Raw genomic sequence first — 24442 nt, 5'->3', positions numbered from 1 at the left:
TTTTCCACTGTTCTCTCTATTTATATAGAGGTATTTAGTATATGATATCATTTTGGGTAGCTGGCTGTTACCCTGTTCTCTGTTCTATTTATAATGTATGACATGGAACTGTTGTGAGATTACATAATTGGAGAGATGAGTATTTGACCACTATATAGGGGATATGGAAAAGGTATATCACCATTTAATGCTTTACAGCAAAAGAGTCTTTGATGGGATGGCCATCATCATGTGAAGCTAAGAGTATGGTCCATGTGGTCGCCACTTCTAGAGAGTGGGTCTGCTTCCCAACCAATAGCCCCAGGAGGTGCTTTGAGTAAACTGTTTTAACCGCAATTTTTTTTTTATCAGTGGAAAGTCCCTATAAGCTTTACGTACCGTTTTTAACAATATGTAATGATTTAAGCATTTACAGTCCAGCCAAAGTTCCACTATAGGAGACGATGAGAGAGAATGCGCAAGGTTAATAACTTCATTCAAGCATTTATTGCTCTCTGTGTCCTGTTGAGTTTTTTCCTTACTTCCTGCCAATTTCACATTTATGAGACAAAAGAGGAAGAGAACAGAAATCTCTTTGATGGGGACATGCAGAATTAAAGTTCAACTATGGCTATTAAGAAATCCCACCAGTCTCGTCCCCCCCGACCCACCCTCTACACATTTTTTTTTTACACGTCAGGTTTATTGAATCACAGTTTACTTACTTGTGAGTCACATGATTGCCTTCCTTTGTAAGAGCACATAGGTCCAGGTTGCTGCATGGGACAGACTCCCCATATAGCCATTATAGTGGTACACCCTCCCATCCTCCACTCACATGCAGCTTACCTACAAGGGAAATGCAGCACGTTGATGGCTGTATGGGGGAAGAGGGTCCATGACATCATCATCGCTGTATGAAAATGGGGAAGGTTTGGGCACTGTGGTGGGTGTATGGAAGGCGATTTGGTCTGGTGAGCTGTGGTGGCTTCATTTGATGGGGAGTATATAGCACAGTGGCGGCTGCAAGGGGAAAGGCTGCCACGATGGGTCTGTGGCACTGCAATGGGTATATGGTTATAGGAATGATGGAGAATCTGCAAAAGGTTGGTGGATACATGAAGGGATGGGTCTGTGACACTGTAGTGGTTGTATGGTTATGGGAAGGGTGGAGGGTCATCGGAATGATGCCGGTTGCACAGAGAGTTGAGCCAGTGACATTGTAATGTGTTGGTGGGGTGGAGGTTCTCCTGAACTGGGGTACCTGCATGAAGGGGTGGGAATGTGGCACTGTAAGGGGTGTATAAGAAAGTTGGAAGGGTCTCCAGAACTGTGATGGCTGCATGGAGGGGTGGCCCTATGACACTATAGTGGTTATATTTTTATGAGAAGGGTGGGGGGTCTCCAAAACTGTGGTGGCTGCATGGGGGGTGAGCTTGTGGCATAGTGGTGGAGGTTTGGAAGTGGGGTATCTCTAGCACTGCAGTGGGTGGGAAGGAATGGCAGTCTATAGAATGCCTACATTTTCCCCTCAGACCAGCAATGATAGGATACAGTGCATGGTTATGGTTGGTATTTAAATAAAAATAATGCTGGAGGTTGGCTTTAAATGCATGCTATCTAAAACAAACAAAATAGTGTTGGCTGAAATCCTAATTAAAAGTCATGAGGTGAATTCTTTTAGGACTATATTTATAGGTGTCAAGCGCTACGTAAACTGTTGGCACTATATAAATCCTGTATAATAATAATAATAATAGGCATCTCTGTGTACCTTTGAGAGGTTTGGAATATGCTCTAGAGGCATGTGGGTTTTATTTATATCTCTGTTAAATAAAAATCTCTTACATACAAGGCTATAAAATACAACATCCTAAAATAGCAGAAGTTCAGAGTCCCAAATCTGCATATCACAGCAATGTGCTGTATTCTATGTGCTTTGATGAATGGGCATTATTAGCAGTGAATTCTAAGTTACCACATGCATCAAAAGCTGACGATTCTGGACCTTGCAATATCCCTTTCTCAAGGCAGAGCACTCCTCTCCCTGTGGCACATAAGTCCAGGTGCCTGCATGGGGAGGAATGGGAGATCTGCATTGCTTTGGTGGCTGCATGGGGAAGGAGTTGGACAGAGCCGCAGAGTCCCCTTCCTCATACACCCACTATAGTGGCACAGCCTAGCATCCTTCAAGCCCATTCAGCTTACTTACATAGAAAGTGCAATGATTATGCAGCATGGTGGTGACTGTATGGGGAGGGGGGGTGTATATGGTTATGGTTAGGGTGGAGGGTCTCCAGAACTGTGATAGCTGCGTGGGGGGAAGGGTCTGTGGCACTGTGGTGGGTGTATGGTTATGGCAAGAGTGAAGGGTCTCCATAACCATGGTAGCTGCGTGGAGGGGGTGGGCTTTGTGTCACTGTAATGGGTGTATGGTTATGGTAAGGTTAGAAGGTCCCCAAAACTGTTGTGACTGCATAAATTGGTGGGCCTTTTATACTGTTGTGGCTGTATGTTTATAGGAAGGGTGGAGGAACTGCAGAACTGTGTTTGCTGCATGAAGGGATTAGCCTTTGGCATAGTGGTGAGTATATATTTATGGGTAGGGTGGAGGGTCGCCAGAACTGTGGTAAATGCAAGAAGGGATAGGCCTGTGGTGGGTGTATGGTAATGGCAAGAGTGAAGGGTCTCCATAACCATGGTAGAGGCATTAAAGGGTGGGCTTGTGTCACTGTAATGAGTGTATGGTTATGGGAAAGATGGAAGGTCTCTAACTGTGGTGCCTGCATAAATTGGTAAATTGGCTTTTGGTACTGTTGGGGCTGTATGATTATAGGAAGGGTGGAGGGTCTGCAGAACTGTGTTGGTTGCATGAAGGGATGAGCCTTTGGTATAATGGTGGGTATATGGTTCTGGGTAGGGGTCCCCAAAACTGTGGAAGCTGCATGGAGGGATGGGCCTGTAGCATAGTAGTGAGTATATGGTTAAGGGAAGGGTGGAGGGTCTCCTAAATTGTTGTGATTGGATAAAGAGCTGGGTCTGTGACACCGTCATTGGCTATATGGTTGTAGAGAGTGTAAGAGTATAGTGTTTCCAGAACTATGGTGATTGCATGGAGGAGTGAGTCCATGGCATAGTGGTGGGGTTTTGGGACGCAAGGTGTCTGTAGCACTTCAGTGGGTATATGGGAAGAAGGGGCAATTTTTAGCACACCTCATCTCCCCCCCCCCCCCCCCCCCCCGACCTTTAATATGTTCCTCCTAGCTATTTGGGACATTAGCAATGATGGGAGAAGGATGCAGTGCATGTATAGGGAAAAGATTTAAAACAATACAATGCTGGAGTTTGGCTTTAAATACATGCTATCTTAAACAAAGAAAATAGTGTTGGCGGGAATCCCGATTAAAAGTCATGAGGTGAATCTTTTCATGACATCTTTATTTATAGGCGTCTTTAGGCCTCAAATGTTTCTCTTTGAGATATGAGAGGTTCGGAATATGCTCTAGATGCCTGCAGGTTTTATTTATATCTTACATAAAAATCTCTTACATACAAGATTATTAAATACCACGTCCTAAAATAGCAGAAATTCAAGGTTGCAAATCTGCATATTACAGCAATGTATTCTGTGTGCTTTGAAGAATGGGCATTATTACCAGTGAACTCTAAGCTAAGCTAACATCGCATTTCTCATTTTAGTTTGAACAGTTTCTTAAAACATAATTGCGGATTTTTGAGCATCTCTGTGAATTTGTCCTAAGGAGTGACCGGTTTTGAATGCTATATGCTCCGTGTTCTAATTTGCACTCCATGAGCACTATGACCCATGAACAATTTCTCACAGAGATAAATAATCTCTAATAATCCTCACCCCGGTTTGCTGCTCAAATGCTGGGAGCTGTCCAATATAGCTATATCAATGTAGTTCCCACATCACAGAGTCTTAAAAGAGATAACGCCACATTTCCCATCCAAAGCACTTTGCCCATATAGAGACAGAATCTCTGGAAAGGGAATCCCTTGACTCCACTATACCCATGCATCCTCACAGCCAGCACTGGGATTTGCAATGTCAGCAAACCAGGGGGAGTAGTGACAGATAGTGGGGTTAATTTTGCTAAAGGCAAATAGACAGTTCACTCTGCAAGGGAAGTTGGACTGTGCAAGAGAATTTGCTCCAGGGCTTAGAAAATGAAATTAAGTTTCTCTGATGTCTATCATCCAATCACGTGTGAGCAAACATGCTGGGGTTTTATTTCCTTGTACATGATTGGGTATTCTTTGCAATGTGAACCTCTACCACATTCACTATTCTAAGGGGAAAATTCCCCTGCATGGTGCAACTTCCTTTGTAAAGAAAACAGCCTATTTGCCTTTCATTAAATCAACCCAAGTATCTCTTTAAGAATCTGCATGACCATGAAGACTGGGATAGAAACAGCCACGACAGCTGACAGCACTGACACTGTAGCGCCGTAGGGGGATCACTTGGAAGGTAAGTCTTTCATAATGTGATTCATACTTGTACCTTATGGTTAAAGTTCCTGGGGGCATTTATAAAAAAATGTTTATGTAGCACTGCTACCTTGAGGGCTGCTTTGATTTACCTGCCCATCTGCACCGCCCTGACCCTGTGAACACTCCAACCCACCTGACACTCTGGGTTCAGACATCTTCTTGCAAGCACCTTTAAATGACACTCCAACACAAGTCAAAAATATATTCTCTTAAGTTTTACTGAAGTAAAGTTAGGTGTACAAGGGGAGGGTTCGTGGATCAACTGAGTTCTGAATAACAGCTGAACTAAGGTTAGGAACCCCCAAGAACCAACTTAATTACAGTTCTATAGCACAAATATACAGTGAATACCAGATAAAGAATAAACAGGTGTTCGTAAAGATTCCACTAGATATTGCAATATGTTACCAAGCTAAAGGGGAATCCCAGGCTGGCCTATTAAATCTTTACATCAGGGGTAGGCAACCCCGGCCCTCCAGCTGTGGTTAAAATACAAGTCCCATGAGACATTGCAAGACCCTGACAATCACAGGCATGAGTCCTAGAGGTAGAAGCATGATGGGATTTGTAGTTTCGCCACAGCTGGAGGGCCGAGGTCGCCTACCCTTGCTTTACATCCAGCAGTAATCTTCACCGGCAGTTGGAGCTCATTAGATTATATCCAAGATATGGCACAGTGATGTAATAAGCTTGGCAACAATCTTGTTAGTGATCATCCTTAAGCTCCATACACACTATCAGATTTTCTGCTAATTTTTGTCTTCAGATTTACCAAAACCATGTAGTGCAAGGGCCTGCCTGATTGCATACAAATTGAAACTCCTAAGGTTTGACCTCACATTATATGGTTTTGGTAAATCTGAAGGAAAAAATCAGCAAAAAATCTGATAGTGTGTATGGGGCTTTAGAGTAGCTCAGGATATGGATGTCTATATACAGTGTCTTATGTAATGCAATAAAGAGTTTCCATGGGCAAGGTGTCTGTACACAGTGTCCAAACAAGATGACCATGTAGGGATTGTGAACGATGGGCGGCTGCCCTCTTACCAACTGCAGAACTGGATAAAAACCTCCTGAGTGGTGATCCTGGATGAGCTGCCCTTCTGGTAAACGAGCAGTGATGATCGATCGGCTCCTGGACACGGGTAATCGCTGGATCCATCTGATAAAGTGGTGCTGTGGTGATGTCTCGCAAATGGCAAGTAGAGTTGGGCCCTTCAAGGCCAGGCTGAAGTCACTGGATAGCCGCATAGTAGGCCGCAGCCCCCTCACCTAGCAGCAGAGAGGTGTTTACTCAGTGAGGCCCAGGAGAAGAGGGCGCGGCAAGGATCTGGTGCCCCTTTCTTAGTTCTGCCCAGAGGTCTGTTGGTGTTGCAGAGGGGCTTCTGGGATGTGTAGTCCAGGGGGTAGTTTCACAACATCAGACTGCTCAAGAGACTACTAGTCCCTAAATCCCCCTTGTTTGGCTTCAATATATGATGTCAGTTCATGGAGCCCAGCACTGGAGGGATACAGAAATAGATGGAAAGTAATAGTGGTGGTCCTTGTAACAAGGTAACTGTAGTCCACTATCGGCTACATTTATGTGGCGGTTTAACCACTTAAGGACCGCCGCATGGCAATGTACGTCGGCAGAATAGCACCGACAGGCACAAGCACGTACATGTACGTGCTTGCCTTCCAGCGGGTGGGGGGTCCAATCGGACCCCCTCCCGCTGGCTGCGGCGGTCCGTTTCGCTTCAGGAGCGATCCGGGATGAGGGGATGGCCGTTGGTTTCTGGCCATCCCCTCTCGATCGCTCCTGGCGATTGAGAAGCTTCCCCCCCGCCTGTGTAGTGTAAACACAGGCAGGGAGGAAGTGATGTCATTCTCCTCGGGGCGGTCTTTTTGACCAGACTGCGAGGAGAACAGAGAAAGTAAGTGCACCAAACACTACACTGACATGTAGGTACACATAGGCACACAAATCACCCCCCCAATCGCCCCCTGATTCCCCCCCCCCCCAGTCACAGTGTCACTGATTGCAGTGATCATTTATTTACTGATCACTGCATTTAGTGTCAGTTGTGACAGTAAAAACCGTCAGGGCAGTTAGTGTTAGGTCCAGGGTAGCCCCCTACCCCCCAATAAAGGTTTAACCCCCTGATTGCCCCCAGAGTTAACCCTTTCACCCCCTTTTGCCAGTGTCACTAAGCAATCGTTTTTCTGATCGCTGCATTAGTGTCACTGGTGCCGCTAGGTAGCTAGTTATTTTTTTAGGTTCACCATCAGGTTTTTATAGCGCTAGGTACCCCCATATACTACCCAATAATAGTTTTAACCCTCTGATTGCCCTAGTTAACCCTTTCCCCCCCTTTTGCCAGTGTCACTAAGCGATCGTTTTTCTGATCGCTTCATTAGTGTCACTGGTGCCGCTAGGTAGCTAGTTATTTTTTTAGGTTCACCGCCAGGTTTTTATAGCGCTAGGTACCCCCATATACTACCCAATAATGGTTTTAACCCCCTGATTGCCCCTAGTTAACCCTTTCACCAGCGATCACCGTATAAGTGCCACTGGTGACGCTGGTTAGCCAGTTAGTTATTTAGGTTCCCCGTCAGGTTTTTATATAGCGTCAGGGACCCCCATATACTACCTAATAAAGATTTTAACCCCCTGATTGCCCCTAGTTAACCCTTTCACCAGTGATCACCGTATAAGTGTTACGGGGGACTCTGGTTAGTTAGTTTGCTTTTTATAGCATCAGGGCACCCACCATTTATTACCCAATAAAGGTTTAACCCCCTGATCACCCGGCGGGTGATATCAATTAGGTTTTAGGGTCAGGGTCTGCGTCGCCCCAGGCAGCGCTAGGTTAGTGCCAGTACCACTAATACCCACGCGCAAAGCATGAACCTCCCGTAGTGGTATAGAATCTGAACAGATCAATATCTGATCTGATCAGATCTATACTAGCATCCCCAGCAGTTTAGGGTTCCAAAAAAAAACATTGTTAACGGGATCAGCCCAGATACCTGCTAGCACCTGCGTTTTGCCTCTCCGCCCAGCCCACCCAAGTGCAGTATTGATCAATCACTGTCACTTACAAAACACTAAACACATAACAGCAGCGTTAGGTCAGGTCAAGCCTGATCCCTGCGATCGCTAACAGTTTTTTATGATAGCGTTTTATATTTAAATCCTGAAGGCAGTGCTTGGTTTTCGGGGTCCCGTACATGGCTAGGCTCCCAAAAAGTCCCCCACATGTGGTATCCCCGTACTTGGGAGAAGCAGCAGAATTTATTTTGGGGTGTAATTTGACTTATGCCCATAGCATGTGTGAGCAATATATCATTTAGTGACAACTTTGTGCAAAAAAAAAAAATTGTAATATTCCTGCAACTTGTGGCAAAATATAAAATATTTCATGGACTCAACATGCCTCTCAGTAAATAGCTTGGGGTGTCTACTTTCCAAAATGGGGTCATTTGGGGGGGGGGCGGTTTGTGTTATTTTGGAATTTTATGGCCTTCGAAACTGTGATAGGTAGTGAGGAGTGAAATCAAAAATTTGCACCCTTAGAAATCCTGAAGGCAGTGATTGGTTTTTGGGGTGCCGTACGCAGCTAGACTCCCAAAAAGTCCCACATATGTGGTATCCTCGTACTCAGGAGAAGCAGCGGAATATATTTTGGGGTGCAATTCCACATATAACTATGGCATGTGTGAGCAATATATCATTTAGTGACAACTTTTTGTAAACTTTTTTTTTTTTGTGTCATTATTCAATCACTTGGGACAAAAAAAAAATATTCAATGGGCTCAACATGCCCCTCAGCAATTTCCTGGGGGTGTCTACTTTCAAAAATGGGGTCATTTGGGGGGGGGGGGTTTGTAGTGACCTGCCATTTTAGCACCTCAAGAAATGAGAAAGGCAGTCATAAATTAAAAGCTGTGTAAATTCCAGAAAATGTACTCTAGTTTGTAGACGCTATAACTTTTGCGCAAACCAATAAATATACACTTATTGACTTTTTTTACTAAAGACATGTGGCCGAATACATTTTGGCCTAAATGTATGACTAAAATTTAGTTCATTCGATTTTTCTTATAACAAAAATTAGAAAATATATATTTAAAAAAAAAATTTCAGTCTTTTTCCTTTTATATCGTAAAAAATAAATATCGCAGAGGCAATCAAATACCATCAAAAGAAAGCTCTATTTGTGGGAAGAAAAGGACGCAAATTTCATCTGGGTACAACATTGCATGACCGCGCAATTACTAGTTAAAGCAGTGCAGTGCGAAATTGTAAAAAGACCTCTGGTCCTTAGGCTGACAATTGGTCCGGGGCTGAAGTGGTTAATTATGCTTTAAGAACCATATTTACTGGATTATAAAATGCACTTTTTTTCCCCTTAAAATCAGGGGAAAACCTTGGGTGCGTGTTATACACCGATCCCCGATCCGCCGACATACAGAAAGCCAAGTGTACTCGGCTAGGCTCAGCTCCTCTCGGCTCCGCTCACAGTCATGCCCAGTGCTGCCATTGGACCTGTCTAATGTCCATCATAGGGACGGGACTGCAAGAGGAGCCGAGTCTAGCCGATTACACTCGGCTTTGTGTATATTGGCTATGCTCCTCCTCTCCCCTCAGCGGAGCGGAGATCAGCAACAATTTTAAATAATCAGCCTGCCTGGGCAAGGCTGCAATGACGCAAGGCTGCAAAAGACGCAAGGCTGCAAAAGACACAAGGCTGCAAAGACACTGGGCAAAGCTGCAATGACACAAGGCTGCAAAGACATTGGACAAGGCTGCAAATGGACACTGATAAGGCTGCATTGATGGGCATTTAAATTAACTTTTTTTCCTTAAAATTCTCTCCTAAACTTGGGGTGCGTGTTATACGCTGATAAATATGGTATATTATCTAAACCCAATCAGAAAACTATCATATCAGCTTTAATATGCTAATAATTTCAAAATTTGTCTCAATATTTTTACATGACTTATATTGTTAGTTATTTGCATTGTATAATGCATACATAATCATCCATAAAATGGATGTAACATTTGACATGTGACATTTTCCAGTATCCATATAGCAACAGATAACATATGAACATTAAAGCCATCAATGCCATCTGTGATGCAAGTATTTTGCGTAATAAAAGTAATTGAAAAATAAGGTAATCGATTAACAATCATAATGAGTCTTTGGCATGCCATTTCATTTAGGATGACATTATCTTATCCATAGAGAATCAAATATCAGAATAGTAGGAAAATGCCCCTAGATTGGGGAAATTTCAAAGAAGGGCTGCACGGCACGGGGAAGACAAAGCGGACACCCATTGGGAAGGGGAAGGTAGTGATATGGTCAATCTGAAGGAGGGAGGGACCTTGAGTTTACCGCTCTCCAGGGGGCCAAACTGTTCCAAGGTTCATGCTTCTGGGGGCTCCAGGACCTGTGAGGATTGGGGGGGTTGATACTGGAATTACCCTTTTCCCTGGGATCTGGGGATTGGTTATCTGGTCCTATCCCTGTAGATAAGAATCAGTGCTTTATAAATATATCCAGGACCTCCATGTCGTCGTAATTTTTTCTTCTGCGTTATATAATGTATTGGTTATCTTCCATTTGGAGGATATCATTGATTTTTGAAAAGCACAACTGTTTAGTAGGTGGGGTGTTCTGTTTCCAGAAGGATGCAAACACTTGCTGCTTTCAATAGATGAATCATAATGAGGCTTTATATTTCGTGTGTTGATCATGAGGAGTGAACAGGTTGTCAGGTTCTGGTTTAGATCCACCATAGTGGGAAGAAGTCCCTTGGGGCAGCAGCCAATCAGAGGATGACAAGATGTAGAGTGCACACACATTTGTAGCAGTTATGTGTACTGCATTAAAGGACACCCTGTTAAAGCTGGCTATACACGGATAGATTTTTTTCTTTATAAGTGAATGAGCAAAAGTAAAGGTGTTGGCGCTATAAAACATCATGAATGAATACATCATATGAATTGGTATAGGTATACCATGTGCAAAAAAGCAAACGAATAAAGTCCAAAGTGACAATCCCAACACCATATACATATTTTTATATTGTAAATGCTAATGAGCAGCACCTCTGATTCATTTTGTACAAAATTGGAATGCAACTCTAATGTCTGCTTTCATTTTGTTAAGCGCTGCACAAACTGTTCGCGCTATATAAATTCTGTATAATAATAATATTAATAATAATAATATAGATATAAAATCTTCTTGTCTGATGTTCCTTCAAATACAAGCTTCACCATGAGTGCTCATGAGGTAGATGGCAACTCAACAGAGGTGTTTGACCACTTTTTACAGTAGGTTAAATTGCACTTTGATTGAATGAACCAGGTGGATGGGTTGGTATAATAAAATTGCGTCGGCGTGCAATCCACGTCTCGTTCTGTATATACTGGAAAGATTGATGTCACATACACGACCCGGAAGTGACGAGTAGGTGCTTTTTTCTTTGTTCAGTGTGGATGGAAAACTTGGCACTGCTGGCTGACCCCTGCCGCCTAAAGCCGCATGCACACGATCGGATTTTCCAATGGGAATTGTGTGATGACAGGCTTTTGGTGGAAAATCCGACCGTTTGTACACTCCATCGGACAATTGTTGTCGGATTTTCCACGGACAAATATTGGATGGCAGGCTTTAAAATTTTCCGGACAAATGTCTGTTGTCGGATTTTCTGAGCGTGTGTACACAAGTCCATCTGACAAAAGTCCAAGGTATAAACACGCATGCTCAGAAACAAGGACAAGCCAGAAGCGGTCGGTTTTGTAAACTAGTGTTCGTAATGGAGAATTAACATTCATGATGTGGCAAATTATGAAATCTCGAAATACAGCGCACATTCTCTTCTTCTTTACTGGGATAATAATGAAGCTGCTTTGCTGGTGATACTGATAGTTATTGCAAACAATTTTTTTTCTAGTGATATCAAGAATATTATTAAGCTTGTTGTTTTTTTTTTTTTTTTTTATACAAGTTACCACAACGCCATTATCCCGTAGTTTTTAAGATCAAAGATACAACTATGTTGGTGTCCCTTGTCAATTTTACATTGTATTTTTTTTAAATGTAACTGCCTACTCCCAAACTGTCATTTGAAGTAAAACACAAAGCCAAGTATTATTCTCCACAATTTTTTTATTGTGCATTAAAAAAAAACAAATAAAATTAGACATGCCATCTGCCAGTCGAAAAAGTGCATTCTATGCATCCAAAAAAATAGAAAATATACCAAATCAAATCATTATTCAACCAAAAAATAAAATAAAAGCCTCATGCATATGTCCTGCTTCTTAATATAGGGGGTCAACATTGCCAAGAGTTGGTGAAAGCAGGGGTCTGTTATCAGGAGATAATTCCAATAATCATCTTGATTATTCTCCTGGAGCTCCCGCAGCAAAGGCATATGTCGTAATTGGTCACAATTAATAAAGCAACCAATTTTTGATCCAAGGACTCCTCCTCCTCCTGTTCCTGGACTGGACTTGGGTTAAAGCAATAAATCCAAGGCCAATAATAACACGTTATCTCCTCCAATTCCACAACATGGCTGGTTGACGAATGGCCGTTCAGAAATGAACTGAAAAGTGTGAAATTAAAAGTGCAAAATGAAAAGCGCAAATCAACACTCGCCAAACTTCTACCAAAACAAAATTAGCAGAAGGAGCACCAAGGGTGGCGCCTGACAATTGAACTTCCTCTTTTTCAGCTCGTAGTACATCTAGTACGTCACTACGTTTGTGTTTGTTGGCCAACAATTGTGTACTGTTTGTACGCAAGACCAAATCCAGGCTTACTCCTTCGGACAAAAGTCAGAGGTTTTGTCTGCGGAAAATCGTGCGTGCAAAGCTTACCTTATTCAAAACATGTTAACAATGGGCCCAAAACCAAAAATATCTTAAGCTCCATTCACGTCTGTGTGCAGGTGGGAATGCACCCAAAATTGTGCATGTTCCCACGGTGCATAAAAACACCTTATTGTAGTTGTTCTGCCGTGTCACTTATTCTGAATGGCACTCCAACGCACATGCATTTTAGTGCACCAGAATGCAAGGTGAAAAAGTACTGTGGGTCCTGGTGAAGGGTGTTTTGAAAAAAATATGCAAGCATTTTGTTGAAGCGATTTTAGAACGTTGCGTGTGAAACATACATTAACGCGTGTGCACCTGCAAAGGTGGAAACCAGATCTAACTAGGCTCTTATATGCTGAAAGTACAACTACATTCATAAAAATACGTATACTCTCAGCCTTCTATTTTACATTTGCTTGCTCCTTAGTTTACAGAAAAGCGAATGACAAGTAGGGCTAAAAACACACTAGAGTCCTATTAATTTTGTTCTCCTGCCTATACATCTTCTAAGTAGTGGTAAGGGAGGCGGTGTAGGGATTAAACCTATTAGTTTTACCATGAAATATTATTTCTAGTAAAAAAATAAAAATACATCAGTGTGGCCTCCCTTCTCCCGGGCTTCACGCAGGATGCAAATCCCATACCTAAGGATGTATGGCAGGATCAGGTATTCTTTTAAATAAAGCTACAAATATTAAAAAGATTGAAAGTACTTTTTGAAACTATATTCATTTAATAAAGCCTATATGACATTTTAGTTACCAGGTATAAATATGTATAGCGCAAACACTTTGTTTTAGTTTTGGATAAAGTAGGACTGCATCTATAGTACAATTTGAGGAGGAATTGCTCCTCAGTTCCTGCAACTACAGAGGTCATTGATGATTTGCTCTGAAAGCTTATTTACTGCTTATCAACCGTACGTAAATCATTCAATGTTCATAGCCAGACTACTATTTAACTTTTTAAGTGAAACAAAAAAAAGAGTGCCTATACAATTGTCTCGAGAGTCCAAATGGCCTTTATCTTTGTCACCAACGGAAAAGCAAAAGGTAACCAATGCCTTTTGGTGTTCCACACACTCCCCTTTCATCAGGGCTGCAATACAAATGAGGGATATATAAATATTCCCAAATCCATAACTGGTATGGAAAAAATATTATATTTATTTAATATTATATTTTTTCTATTTGTATTGTAGCCCTGATAAAGGCTCCACCAAAATGCATTGACAATCTTTATTTTATTATTATTATTATTATACAGGATTTATATAGCGCCGACAGTTTACGCAGCGCTTTACAACATTAGGGCAAACAGTACAATTACAATACAATTCAATACAGGGGGGAAATCAGAGGGACCTGCTCGTTAGAGCTTACAATCTAGGAATATTGTTATTTGTCACAAGAATAAGGGCTTGTTCACACTTGTTCAAAATACTGACTCAATGTGCCTATAGCGTTTATGTGTGCCTTTTGTGCATTTGACATGCATTTTCGAGGTGTTAAACTGTTAGGTTCTTGATTTTAGGGTAATAATATTGATATTTCAATAATTCATATTGGAATGTTCCAAGAAAGTCAGTTCAGTTCTTGTGTAAAAACTCAAAAATTGATTTAATAATAAAAACAGAAAATGATTACAAGAACAATATCAAAGTATAGAATATCATTAATAATGTATTATATTCTTAAAGTGAAGATTGAATCAGATATGTGTGTGTATGTAGATGTGGCAGCAATGTCTCGTGATGCGTCTGCATAGCTGTCCTCCTGGTTCGAGTGTCCTAAATCTCTCTGTTTAACTACTTTTACTGCTAAATTCAGCCCTTCTCCTAAAAAGGCTGGCTTGTCTTAAAGGTTCTTAAGTGACTTGCAGTCCTACAGAAAATTGCGGGCTTTCCTGAGACATAGCTTTCCCCCCACCTCTCACAAGGGTGGGGGTTGACATTCCTGAAGAGTGGGCCAAGAGGAGCTATATGTAAATCCATTTAATTTATACATAAGAAGTTTCCTTTAACTTATAAATCAAATATTACATATATCAGTATGTATATTATATTCATTTAAAACACAATGCTCTTATTAATATCCTAATCAAGAAATATTGTAGTTTAAAGACATGATGATCTTAACTAAAACATGAACCGTTACATCTTAAAGTATATGAATCCTTCCTTCTCACAGATGGGGGGAGGTAAAAGAAACCAACTAATTATTGCCATATGTAAGCTCTCTCAAGAAGTGTAGCTTATAAACAGCATATACAGTACTTGTATCACAAGTATACAAATCTTATACAATTTCACTTTTTCCACACATAGAAGAGAATATATAAATATATATATTCAACTCAATTATTCTGAAAAGATCCATTCATTCATCTGTTAATAATGAATATTAGAATCTAACATAAACCATACCACAAATTCCTATTAACTGTAATGTACTACTACACCGAAACCGCATGCCACCATGGTTGCAGAGCGTTACCATGGACTTAAATGGAAGGAGTTGAAGTGCTCCAACTCCTTTCAAACATAGGCTTCAATTTTTAAGCGATGCGATGCTAACACTTCATGTTTTCATAATGTGAACAACACTGTCCATAGTATTATTTGCATAGGCGTTTGAGAGACTTTAAAAACGTCCCTCCAATGCCTGTTTTAAATGCCATTGTGAAATACTGTAGGCCTAAAGGACCTTTTTGGCAATTGTTTTGACACTCTTTTTTGGTTCATTTACTGTATATGTGGCATTCTCAGTTTGTGTGACTCCTTTGTTTTGGGGGTCCACAGCTTTCAGACAGCTGCCAATCTCAAGCCATCAGGCTCAATTAATTATTATTTTTTGGCTGATTATAGATTTGAGTCCAGTCCCTAATTTTCACCTTTCCTTTCCTTATTTTAAACAGAGAAATCAAATGACCAGTCAGACATTGACTCCCTTAACATCTAAATGAATAACTCATTGTCAATAACAGCACTCTGAGATAAAAAAATAAAAAACTGCAGTTCCTTTTATTCCCCTTTCTTGAATTAGCATACTATTTAGTTTGTAGACTAAACATTTGCCATTATAAATTTGTCTTTCAGGCTCTGCGGGGTTCTCAGAAGTTGGTACTGTCTGTACTCTCCTCAGGCCGTGTTCCTGCTGGACATGTCTCAAGTCAAATTTACACCTGGATTGACCCACAGGGACATAGCGTCTCCCCTCCAGAAGGGCCCCTGTACCCTCACAGCCCTTCTACAGGTGTCCCAGATAAGGAAAAGAGGAGCCACCTACAGCTGCTACAGGAGGGGGATGAGAAGAAGGTGTGGGGGTAACACTGTACAATCTGCACTCATCATATTTGGTCTTCTACATCTTAATTTCACTACCCAAAACATTTTACTGGATCCATACAAAATAAAGTCGTTGGCTGTATTTAAATCCTTTCATTATATAACACCCTTCATCTCTTGTTTCGTTCTTCTGTCTTCATCTATAAATATACTTTCCTTTGACAGCAATGGTTACTTTGCAGAAGAAGGATGGCATATGTGGGGCTTTACTAGAGCATAGCTATGTCTGCTATCTAGAAGATTGACAACCGGCAGACACAGACCCTGCAGTTTGTTTAATCTGTTCCACACTTTATTATCTGTGTGTGCAAATAAGAAATGTTTTATTTCACCTTATCTTATTTGAACCACGCATTTCTATTTTCTCCCATAATTTGCATTCAAATTCATTTCCATGAAGGTCAAAGCAAAACTCCAGGCACACAAGATTTTCCTATTTCTGGTGTGCAAATAATGTTACCTCTGTACAGATGTATACCACGTCAGGATTGCTGCACTGTAATTTAACATTTATAATTTTTATTCATATGGATACTACAGCTCAAAGGCGTAACTAAATCTTCCAGGACCTTCAGGGCCCTGGTAAAATAAACCCTGAAAGGCCCCCCTTCTTACTGATTCTGGGGCCCTTTACTCCCATTGCACAGACCTTTATTACAGCCCAGCAGCATGTTCTGCAGTAGGCCCCCTGCCATCTTGGGGACCCTTCCAATGCCAGGGCCCAGTCGCAAGTGCATTCCACTAGTAGTTTATTTTGGTTATTTATTATTATTCTTTTTTTTTTTTTTTTTTTCCCCAAGAGCCCCATTGGGGGGGCATTGGTGAAATATCAGGGGTCTATACAAACCTTTGATGTTTCACCTTTTAGACAGAAAAAGGAGATTAAGGACACAGACCTCAAATTCCATCTCTGCAGCCTCAGCTGCACAGAATGAATGGACAGGAATAGCTCTGTACAAAGTTTTCCGTTCATTCACAAACTGAAGCATAGTAAAACCCAGTTTACTATGCTTCAGTTATGAAAGGACAAAGGAGTAATCAATTCTGACCTCTCACTGTGTCCATCCAGAAAAGGAAGGGGCCAGTAAATGACATGTTTACCGCCCCCTTCTGCTGCTGTCAATCCTGAATGCATCCCCTGCAAAAGCTTGAAGAAGGGAAGCACACAGGGGCCCAAGGACAGTAAAATAAGAGGTGGGGCAGAGTTGGCATATAGATGAACTGATGCCCTCCATCTTTATCCTGCAGCTGCTGAATGCCTGGAGAGAAGGAGAAGCAGGCTTTCAGCAGCTGCAGGAGGAAGATGGAGGGCATTGGTTCCACTATATGCCACCACTCGTATTTGGCTCCTCTATATGCCACCCCCCCTTTTCTGATTCTATCCAGGTGTACATGGGAGCCGCACGGGCCCCCTGGAGCATGGGGCCGAGGGTTTTAAATTGCGACCATGGCGGTCTCTGTAGTTACACCTCTGCTACAGCTCCTGCTGCACTTCCAGCCCACTGTGACTGAGGGAAACGCTAAAGCTGTTTATCGTGCCCTGCCTCCCCTTGGCCCATGGACTGAATTAGAAATCTTTAACAGATTCCTCCATCTATGGTAATCAGTTATTACATTCTGACACACGGTTGTTAGTAACTGAACAGTGACTGTACCGGATTGGATGCAGTGACAGTTTGGCCAACAATTTTGCTCCTTGCTCCTGAACAATAGAATTGTCAAGCCAGATGGTGCCGACAGGGGCAACTATGACTTGAATTTCACCCAAATCAGCAGGAATGTATGGCAACATTTAAAGAAAACTTAAAATTTAGTGCAGCAATCCTGAAATGGTATACACCTGAGCAGAGGTAGCTTGTTTTTTTCCACATCAAACTAGAAAAAGTTGTGTGCCTGGATTTCTGATTTAATTAGAATTTAGAGAGCATCTTGCATGCTCTTAAAACCTTGAAAATTCTATAGCCAATTTGTTTAGTGTTCAGGACCAATTTCTACATACATAGTCGATGGTTGCACTTTATAGGGTACGTTCACCAATCAGCTTCTTAACATTCTTGGGAAACTCAGACAGGTCTCCCCCAAGTCACTGCCTATGGCCGTAATGAATTATATTTTAACTATATGTCACTTTTTGAGAGCACTTTTTTTTTCTCTTCTCCTGAGTGTCTTCATAGTTGAAAGAAATCTGTACTTGGAAAAATATAAAAGGATGGAGTTTCTAATCATTTCATTAAAAATGGTAGTTGCCCAGCCAGTATACTGTTCAAGTGTCTTCAATGGCCTCAAATGACAAACCTGGAACAAATCTGCAGACCAGGCTCGATTTTGCCTATGCAGTTAAGTGGTGTAGATAAAAACACACTGTGCGGCTCTGGCCAAAGTTAAATAATGCCCTCTCTATAGATGTAGGCCATTTATGTACCAGAGATGGAATCCTCCCGATCTGCCTTGTTGATAGGACTTTGCTTAGAAACCCCTATCAATCTCTCTACTCTTTCACAGTACGTCTGAGCTCAGCGATGATGCTGTGACGGAGGAGATAGTGGACCACACATTTGCAGGGGTTTGAGAGCCTGCTCCTGTCAATGTGGGGATGAGCTGTAACAACTGGGAGTGCCTAAGCAATGTCCTAGCAATAAGATCGGACAAGATGATGCCATCTCTGAGTTTTTCGTCTAGGCTTTAGGCATTATCCAACTTTAGTCAAAGTTTCACAGTTTATTATTTTTTTTTTTATGTACAGTCCCCCTCTTACTTGCATAGGCAATTTTTTGTAAAGGTGAACTAACCTTTTAATTTGATAAACCACTGTTGACAGGTCTGCAAGTATTGAAGCCAGAGTGTCCAGCAGCTAACATTTCTGGCAATCTGCATTGTTCTCTTGGTACAGGTTTCCTTTAAAAAGCAAATGCCTAGACATAAGCAGAATGCAAATGCTGAAATTATATTTCCACAGCATCCAAGCTCTCCTCTAATGTTTACATTCTTCCTGCATTTTAAAGAGCATATGACTCAGGCAGGGCAGTGTTTCTCCTACCTTCATAATGATATGTTTTCAGGAGAACCACTTATTTTTAAATAACTGTTGTGTCTTACCTTTTGATGTCTTCCATGTATGTCGTTGTATGCAGAGATCCAGCTTCTGTCTCAAACCATTAATGAGTCTGAGAAACAGTAGGTCCAGGGTAGGGCTCAAGTCTTCAAGATGTTAGTGTTGTGCTATAAAAAGGGAATCGGATTAGATACACTAGAACAAAATGATAAAAGAGGGTTTTGAAATCTGTAATAGGTGGAGGCGAAAAACTACAGACTGCATAGAAGAGAGCACGTCAGTGGATAAACCATCAAGAATCTAGAAGAGTAGTTATACCAATATTATTAGAAATGTTTACACCAAGGGTTGAATTAGACCATTCACTCTCAACCAGGGTTCCATGAACCCTACTATTCCTCCGAAGGTTGCTTAGGGCTCCTTGAGCTCTGGTTATTAGACCTCCCATCTGATCATGCCTACATAGTTTTGGGGCTAATGCTACTTTGCAAAACCAACAGAATGACCCAATTATTTTGCTGCCTTTAAAGGGGCATTATTCCTACTAACTACCAATGTAAGGGGCATTTTCCTTATTGACTCCCAATGAATTTGTTATGGTAAGTGTTCGCCAAGACTTGAAAATTATTTTAGGGGTTCATCTGGGGTAAAAAATGTTGAGAATGGCTGAATTACACTGTTCAATGTCAAAAGCACATGGGTTCCTTTTGTGTACTTCATCTGAGACAGAATATCATTACAACTGTCTTTACGAAAAAAAACACATATAACAAAGTGGCAGTTTTAACTTTGTTGTCTGAAAACAACATAGCTGTAGTTATTACCTTTTAAGCCAAGCAACATAGGTTAGGGTCATTTCAGGTGTAAAAGGTCTCCACTAGTACAACACTGGATTTTATGACGTTATCAGGAAATTAGGCTTACCAATGACCACCCTAAAAGGAAAAGGTAGTTTGGATGGACTTACCCTTTACATTTTAAAAATTGTTTGTTTTGAAGTAAGCATTTATCAGTAGATGTCCTGTATGGTTTACACCTTTAGGTGAACCTGGTACTGAGTGAGGGAAGGTCCCTTGGCTTACTCATTCGTGGAGGTGCCGAGTACTCCCTGGGGATTTACATCACTGGTGTGGATCAGGGCTCAGAGGCTGAAAGTGTCGGTTTAAAGGTAACACTACAAATGTAATACACACTTTTTTTCCTTTATGAAATTTTTACAGCATTGCTTAAAGCAATGTGATGCCATGTGGTAACTCAAAGCAACTAATTAGCTTTTAACACTTTAAAATAAGAATGATTGCTTAGAGTGTATTGTTTCTAACTGCCCTTTGCTCACCACTGACTGACTTCAAATTAAAAGGCAACTTGTTAATCCTACATATTATCCTATTTATCCTGAGATAGGAAAGCATCCAACCTGAAGCACCTCAGAGTAGTAAATGTATTCAGGACTTGTCCAGCTGGCAGTGATAAATTATGCTTTATAGTGATCAATAGATCATTATTGTGAGATCCGCATAGACCTTGTGTGCTTCAAGGTGAATGCAGTTCAAGAAAATGTTCCACTGATGACTATTAAACCACCTATCACTACAATGCCAATTTAGGAGATGGTCACTGATAGCAAGTCAGGTTTTTATTTGCAGGCAACGCCTGTAAGCCTAGGTATAGAGTAGCAGAATCAAGGACGGGAGCCACTGGCCTTCCCACCCATCTGAGTGCCATGCTGGTCAAATGTCTTGCAGTTTTTGTCTTGCTTTAAAACTCATCCATGTTGTTCAATATATGTGCATATGTTCTTACCATGGTGTCACCCAAGTTTGCCTCCTTTCGGTACTCAGTGTGTACCTACAGTGTGTTATGTATGCCAGTATAGATGGCTACAGGCCCTACTTTCTACAGTTTTAACCAACATTTAGGAGTCTATCCCAATATCACAGTCATTACAAATATAAATATTTTTACCAATGTCCTCTATAGAGTAGAATTAAAGCTTAGTACTGAAAAAGGTGTGTAACTACTTGGATACGCCCACATCCCTCATAGCTTTGTCTTTTAGAGCCCTATACAAATGCACAGACTGTACAAACAGTATACTGTCCTGTCCTGGAAATAATCACTTGACATCTACAGTACTAGTAACTAAGTATTGTCTGACGGTACAGTAGGTCATTTAACACTTGCATTCTGAAAACTAGGCTTAGCCCATCATTGGGTTTGCCCTCAGGCCTAAAGTAACATCAGTCTGCAGTTGGTTCTTGTTCAATAAATTTCATGTGATGGTATCATGACCAGAAGTTGCTTATCTTCCAGGATTCTTAAACTATAGACAGTGAGAAAAGTGAACTATAAAACCCCGGTGAACACCTATAACAAAACCATAGACAGGAGAGCAAAAAAATGTTGGGATGGGAAGACGTGGAAAGAAATCCTGACCTAAAAGATCATCATAGATGATCACAGCATTTGGAGAGGAACAAGTCCAACAAAATATATATATTTTTTAATCACCGGTCTGTCATAGGGACTTCAACAGGTTTTTTTTTTGCAATCAGAATTCCCCAAAAATGTCAAAGCCCCCACTGCAGCCTGTGCTACCTCCAATGGTAGCCTCCATAACATAAAATATATGATTAAAGGGAAAATTCTACAGTGAGAGTTTAACACCCCCTTTCATGAGTTAAACAAGGTAAGATAGTGGAGGGCACGTATGACAATGAAATCTTACTAATAAAGTTGCCTAAACACACAAAGAACCATTTCATGGTTGAGTCCAATGAGCACCCACCCAAACCTGGGAGATGTGTAAAACCTTTTTTTTTTGTCTAATATAAATTAGCACAATACTCAATATTGACATCAATACTAATATTAATACATTCAATTCTGATATTGATGTTTAACATTCTATCTCTTCTTGACATTTATTCTAGGTAGGAGATCAGATCCTAGATGTAAATGGCATCAGCTTCCTCTCCATTCCTCATGATGAGGCTGTTAGAATTCTTCGCTCCTCTCGACATCTTATAATGACTGTGAAGGATGTGGGTCGAGTTCCTCATGCTCGCACTACAGTAGATGAGACTCAGTGGTTAAGTAGTTCATATGCTGGAGATTCTCACTCATCTACAGGGTAAGTAGTACTGAACAACAAAATAGTTTTTTATTGATGACCTGGAAGGTGACACTGTTGGTGAGGTGAGACTAAGAGTCAGGGCCTATAATGTCAACCAGACACCAGATGCCATTTTCCTAACATATATTATATAGTGGTCTTACACCATATGTAGCTTGCTGGGGCAGCATATCCAACAGTGCTCAAGTTGTGTGGCAGTTAGATGCCACTTGTAGATATGTTCCCAAGAGATCACTGGGATTTTAAGTAAATGATAAAACCAGAAGACAACACTTAAATCATATTTTTTCTGCAGTGCCATTACTGTGACCATGATAAAAGTTGTACCCATGATGCCCCCCTTTACTTTAAAAAAAACTTGTCACAAACCTGAGAAATTTATACTTACCATGTGATGGGAAAAAAAGAGGCAGGGGTCACCTTTCAAGCTGTCAAAATAAAGAAAATAATAAAGAGCTCCAGAAACAAGGTAGGACTGGTAACCATTGGTCTGGGTGGCAAACACAAAACTTTCACAAAAGGGACAAGTTTTGTTGAGCTAAACAAAATGTATGTACATAAAAAGTGTGCCATGGTACCTCATGAATTGGTTGTCATGGTGAAAGGTGGTTGTTCTTATAGGACATGGCTTACTGTAAAATATTATTTCTAGTTTTCCAGCATCAGCTTCCTTTGCATCTCAGGATTCAGTCACATAAAATATCAGAGCCTCAAAAAAAAAAAAAAAAAAATAGCACTGGAAGACTTAGCTCTGCTAGATGCCAAGATTTCAGGTCTGAACATGGAGGCGATAACTATATAATGGCCAGCAGTTGTCACTGAGTGTGATCTAGATTTGAAAGGTTAAGTATTGTCACTTAAGGCAACCAGCCTAACATACAGTATCTCACAAAAGTGAGTACACCCCTCACATTTTTGTAAATATTTTATTATCTTTTCATGTGATAACACTGAAGAAATGACACGTTGCTACAATGCAAAGTAGTGAGTGTACAGCTTGTATAACAGTGTAAATTTGCTGTCCCCTCAAAATAACTGAACACACAGCCATTAATGTCTAAATCGCTGACAACAAAAGTGAGTAAACCCTTAAGTGAAAATGTCCAAATTGGGTCCAATTAGCCATTTTCCCTCCTCAGTGTCATGTGACTCATTAGTGTTACAAGGTCTCAGGTGTGAATGGGGAGCAGGTGTGTTAAGTTTGGTGTTATCGCTCTCACTCATACTGGTCACTGAAAGTTCAACATGGCACCTCATGGCAAAGAACTCTCTGAGGATCTGATAAAAGTATTGTTACTTTACATAAAGATGACCTAGGCTATAAGAAGATTGCCAAGACCCTGAAACTGAGCTGCAGCATGTTGACCAAGACCATACAGTGGTTTAACAGGACAGGTTCCACTCAGAACAGGCCTCGCTATGGTCGACCAAGTTGAGTGCACGTGCTCAGTGTCATATACAGAGGTCTTCTTTGTAAAATAGACTTATGAGTGCTGCCAGCATTGCTGCAGACCATGAAGGGGTGGGGGTTAGCCTGTCAGTACTCAGACCATACTACACACACTGCATCAAATTGGTCTGCATGGTTGTCGTCTCAGAAGGAAGCCTCTTCTAAAGATGATGCACAAGAAAGCCCACAGTTTGTTGATAACAGGCAAATTAAGGACATGGATTACTGGAACCATTTCCAGTGATCTGATGAGACCAAGATAAACTTAATTGGTTCAGATGGTGTCAAGCATGTGTGGTGGCAACCAGGTGAGGAGTACAAAGACAAGTGTGTCTTGCCTACAGTCAATCATGGTGGTGGGAGCATCATGGTCTGGGGTTGTATGAGTGCTGGCAGCACTGGGGAGCTACAATTCATTGAGGGAACCATGAATGTCAACATGTACTGTGACATACTGAAGCCGAGCATGATCCCCCTCCCTTCAGAGACTGGGCCGCAGGGCAGTATTCCAACATAATGACCCAAACACACCTCCAAGATGACCACTGCCTTGTTAAAGAAGCTGAGAGTAAAGGTGATGGACTGGCCAAGCATTTCTCCAGACCTAAGTCTTATTGAGCATCTGTGAGGCATCCTCAAACCGAAGGTGGAGGAGTGCAAGGTCTCTAACATCCACCAGCTCTGTGATGTCATCATGGAGGAGTGGAAGAGGACTCCAGTGGCAACTTGTGAAGCTCTGGTGAACTCCATGCTCAATAGAGTTAAGGCAGTGCTGGAAAATAATGGTGGCCACACAAAATATTGACACTTTGGGCACAGTTTGGACATTTTCACCTTGTTGCCAGTGGTTTAGACATTAATGGCTGTGTGTTGAGTTATTTTGAGGGGACAGCAAATTTACTCTATTATACAAGCTGTACATGCTCTACTTTACATTGTAGCAAAGTGTCAATTATTCAGTGTTGTCACATGAAAAGATATAATAAAATATTTACAAAAATGTGAGGGGTGTACTCATTTTTGTGAGATACTGTATATATATGTACTTATCATATCCTGCAAAGGCCACACCTGCT

General features: G+C 41.2%; 1 protein-coding gene across 2 annotated transcripts in view; it reads left to right on the top strand.

The window, feature by feature from the left end:
* WHRN (whirlin) overlaps window positions 1-24442 on the top strand; it is a 293265-nt gene that overhangs the window by 161207 nt on the left and 107616 nt on the right. For both annotated transcript variants that reach the window (XM_077479041.1, XM_077479042.1), the window contains 3 exons: window positions 15480-15698; window positions 19823-19948; window positions 21714-21913. In XM_077479041.1, the coding sequence (XP_077335167.1) occupies window positions 15480-15698; window positions 19823-19948; window positions 21714-21913 (545 nt within the window). The remainder of the gene's footprint in view (window positions 1-15479; window positions 15699-19822; window positions 19949-21713; window positions 21914-24442) is intronic.

Source organism: Lithobates pipiens, unplaced genomic scaffold (assembly GCF_037356315.1).
Source record: "Lithobates pipiens isolate NorthernLeopardFrog02 unplaced genomic scaffold, aLitPip1_a1.2 Scaffold_1, whole genome shotgun sequence".
Taxonomy (NCBI): Eukaryota; Metazoa; Chordata; class Amphibia; order Anura; family Ranidae; genus Lithobates; species Lithobates pipiens.
Note: the sequence above shows the minus strand (reverse complement) of the source record. Positions and strands in the feature narration are given on the sequence as shown.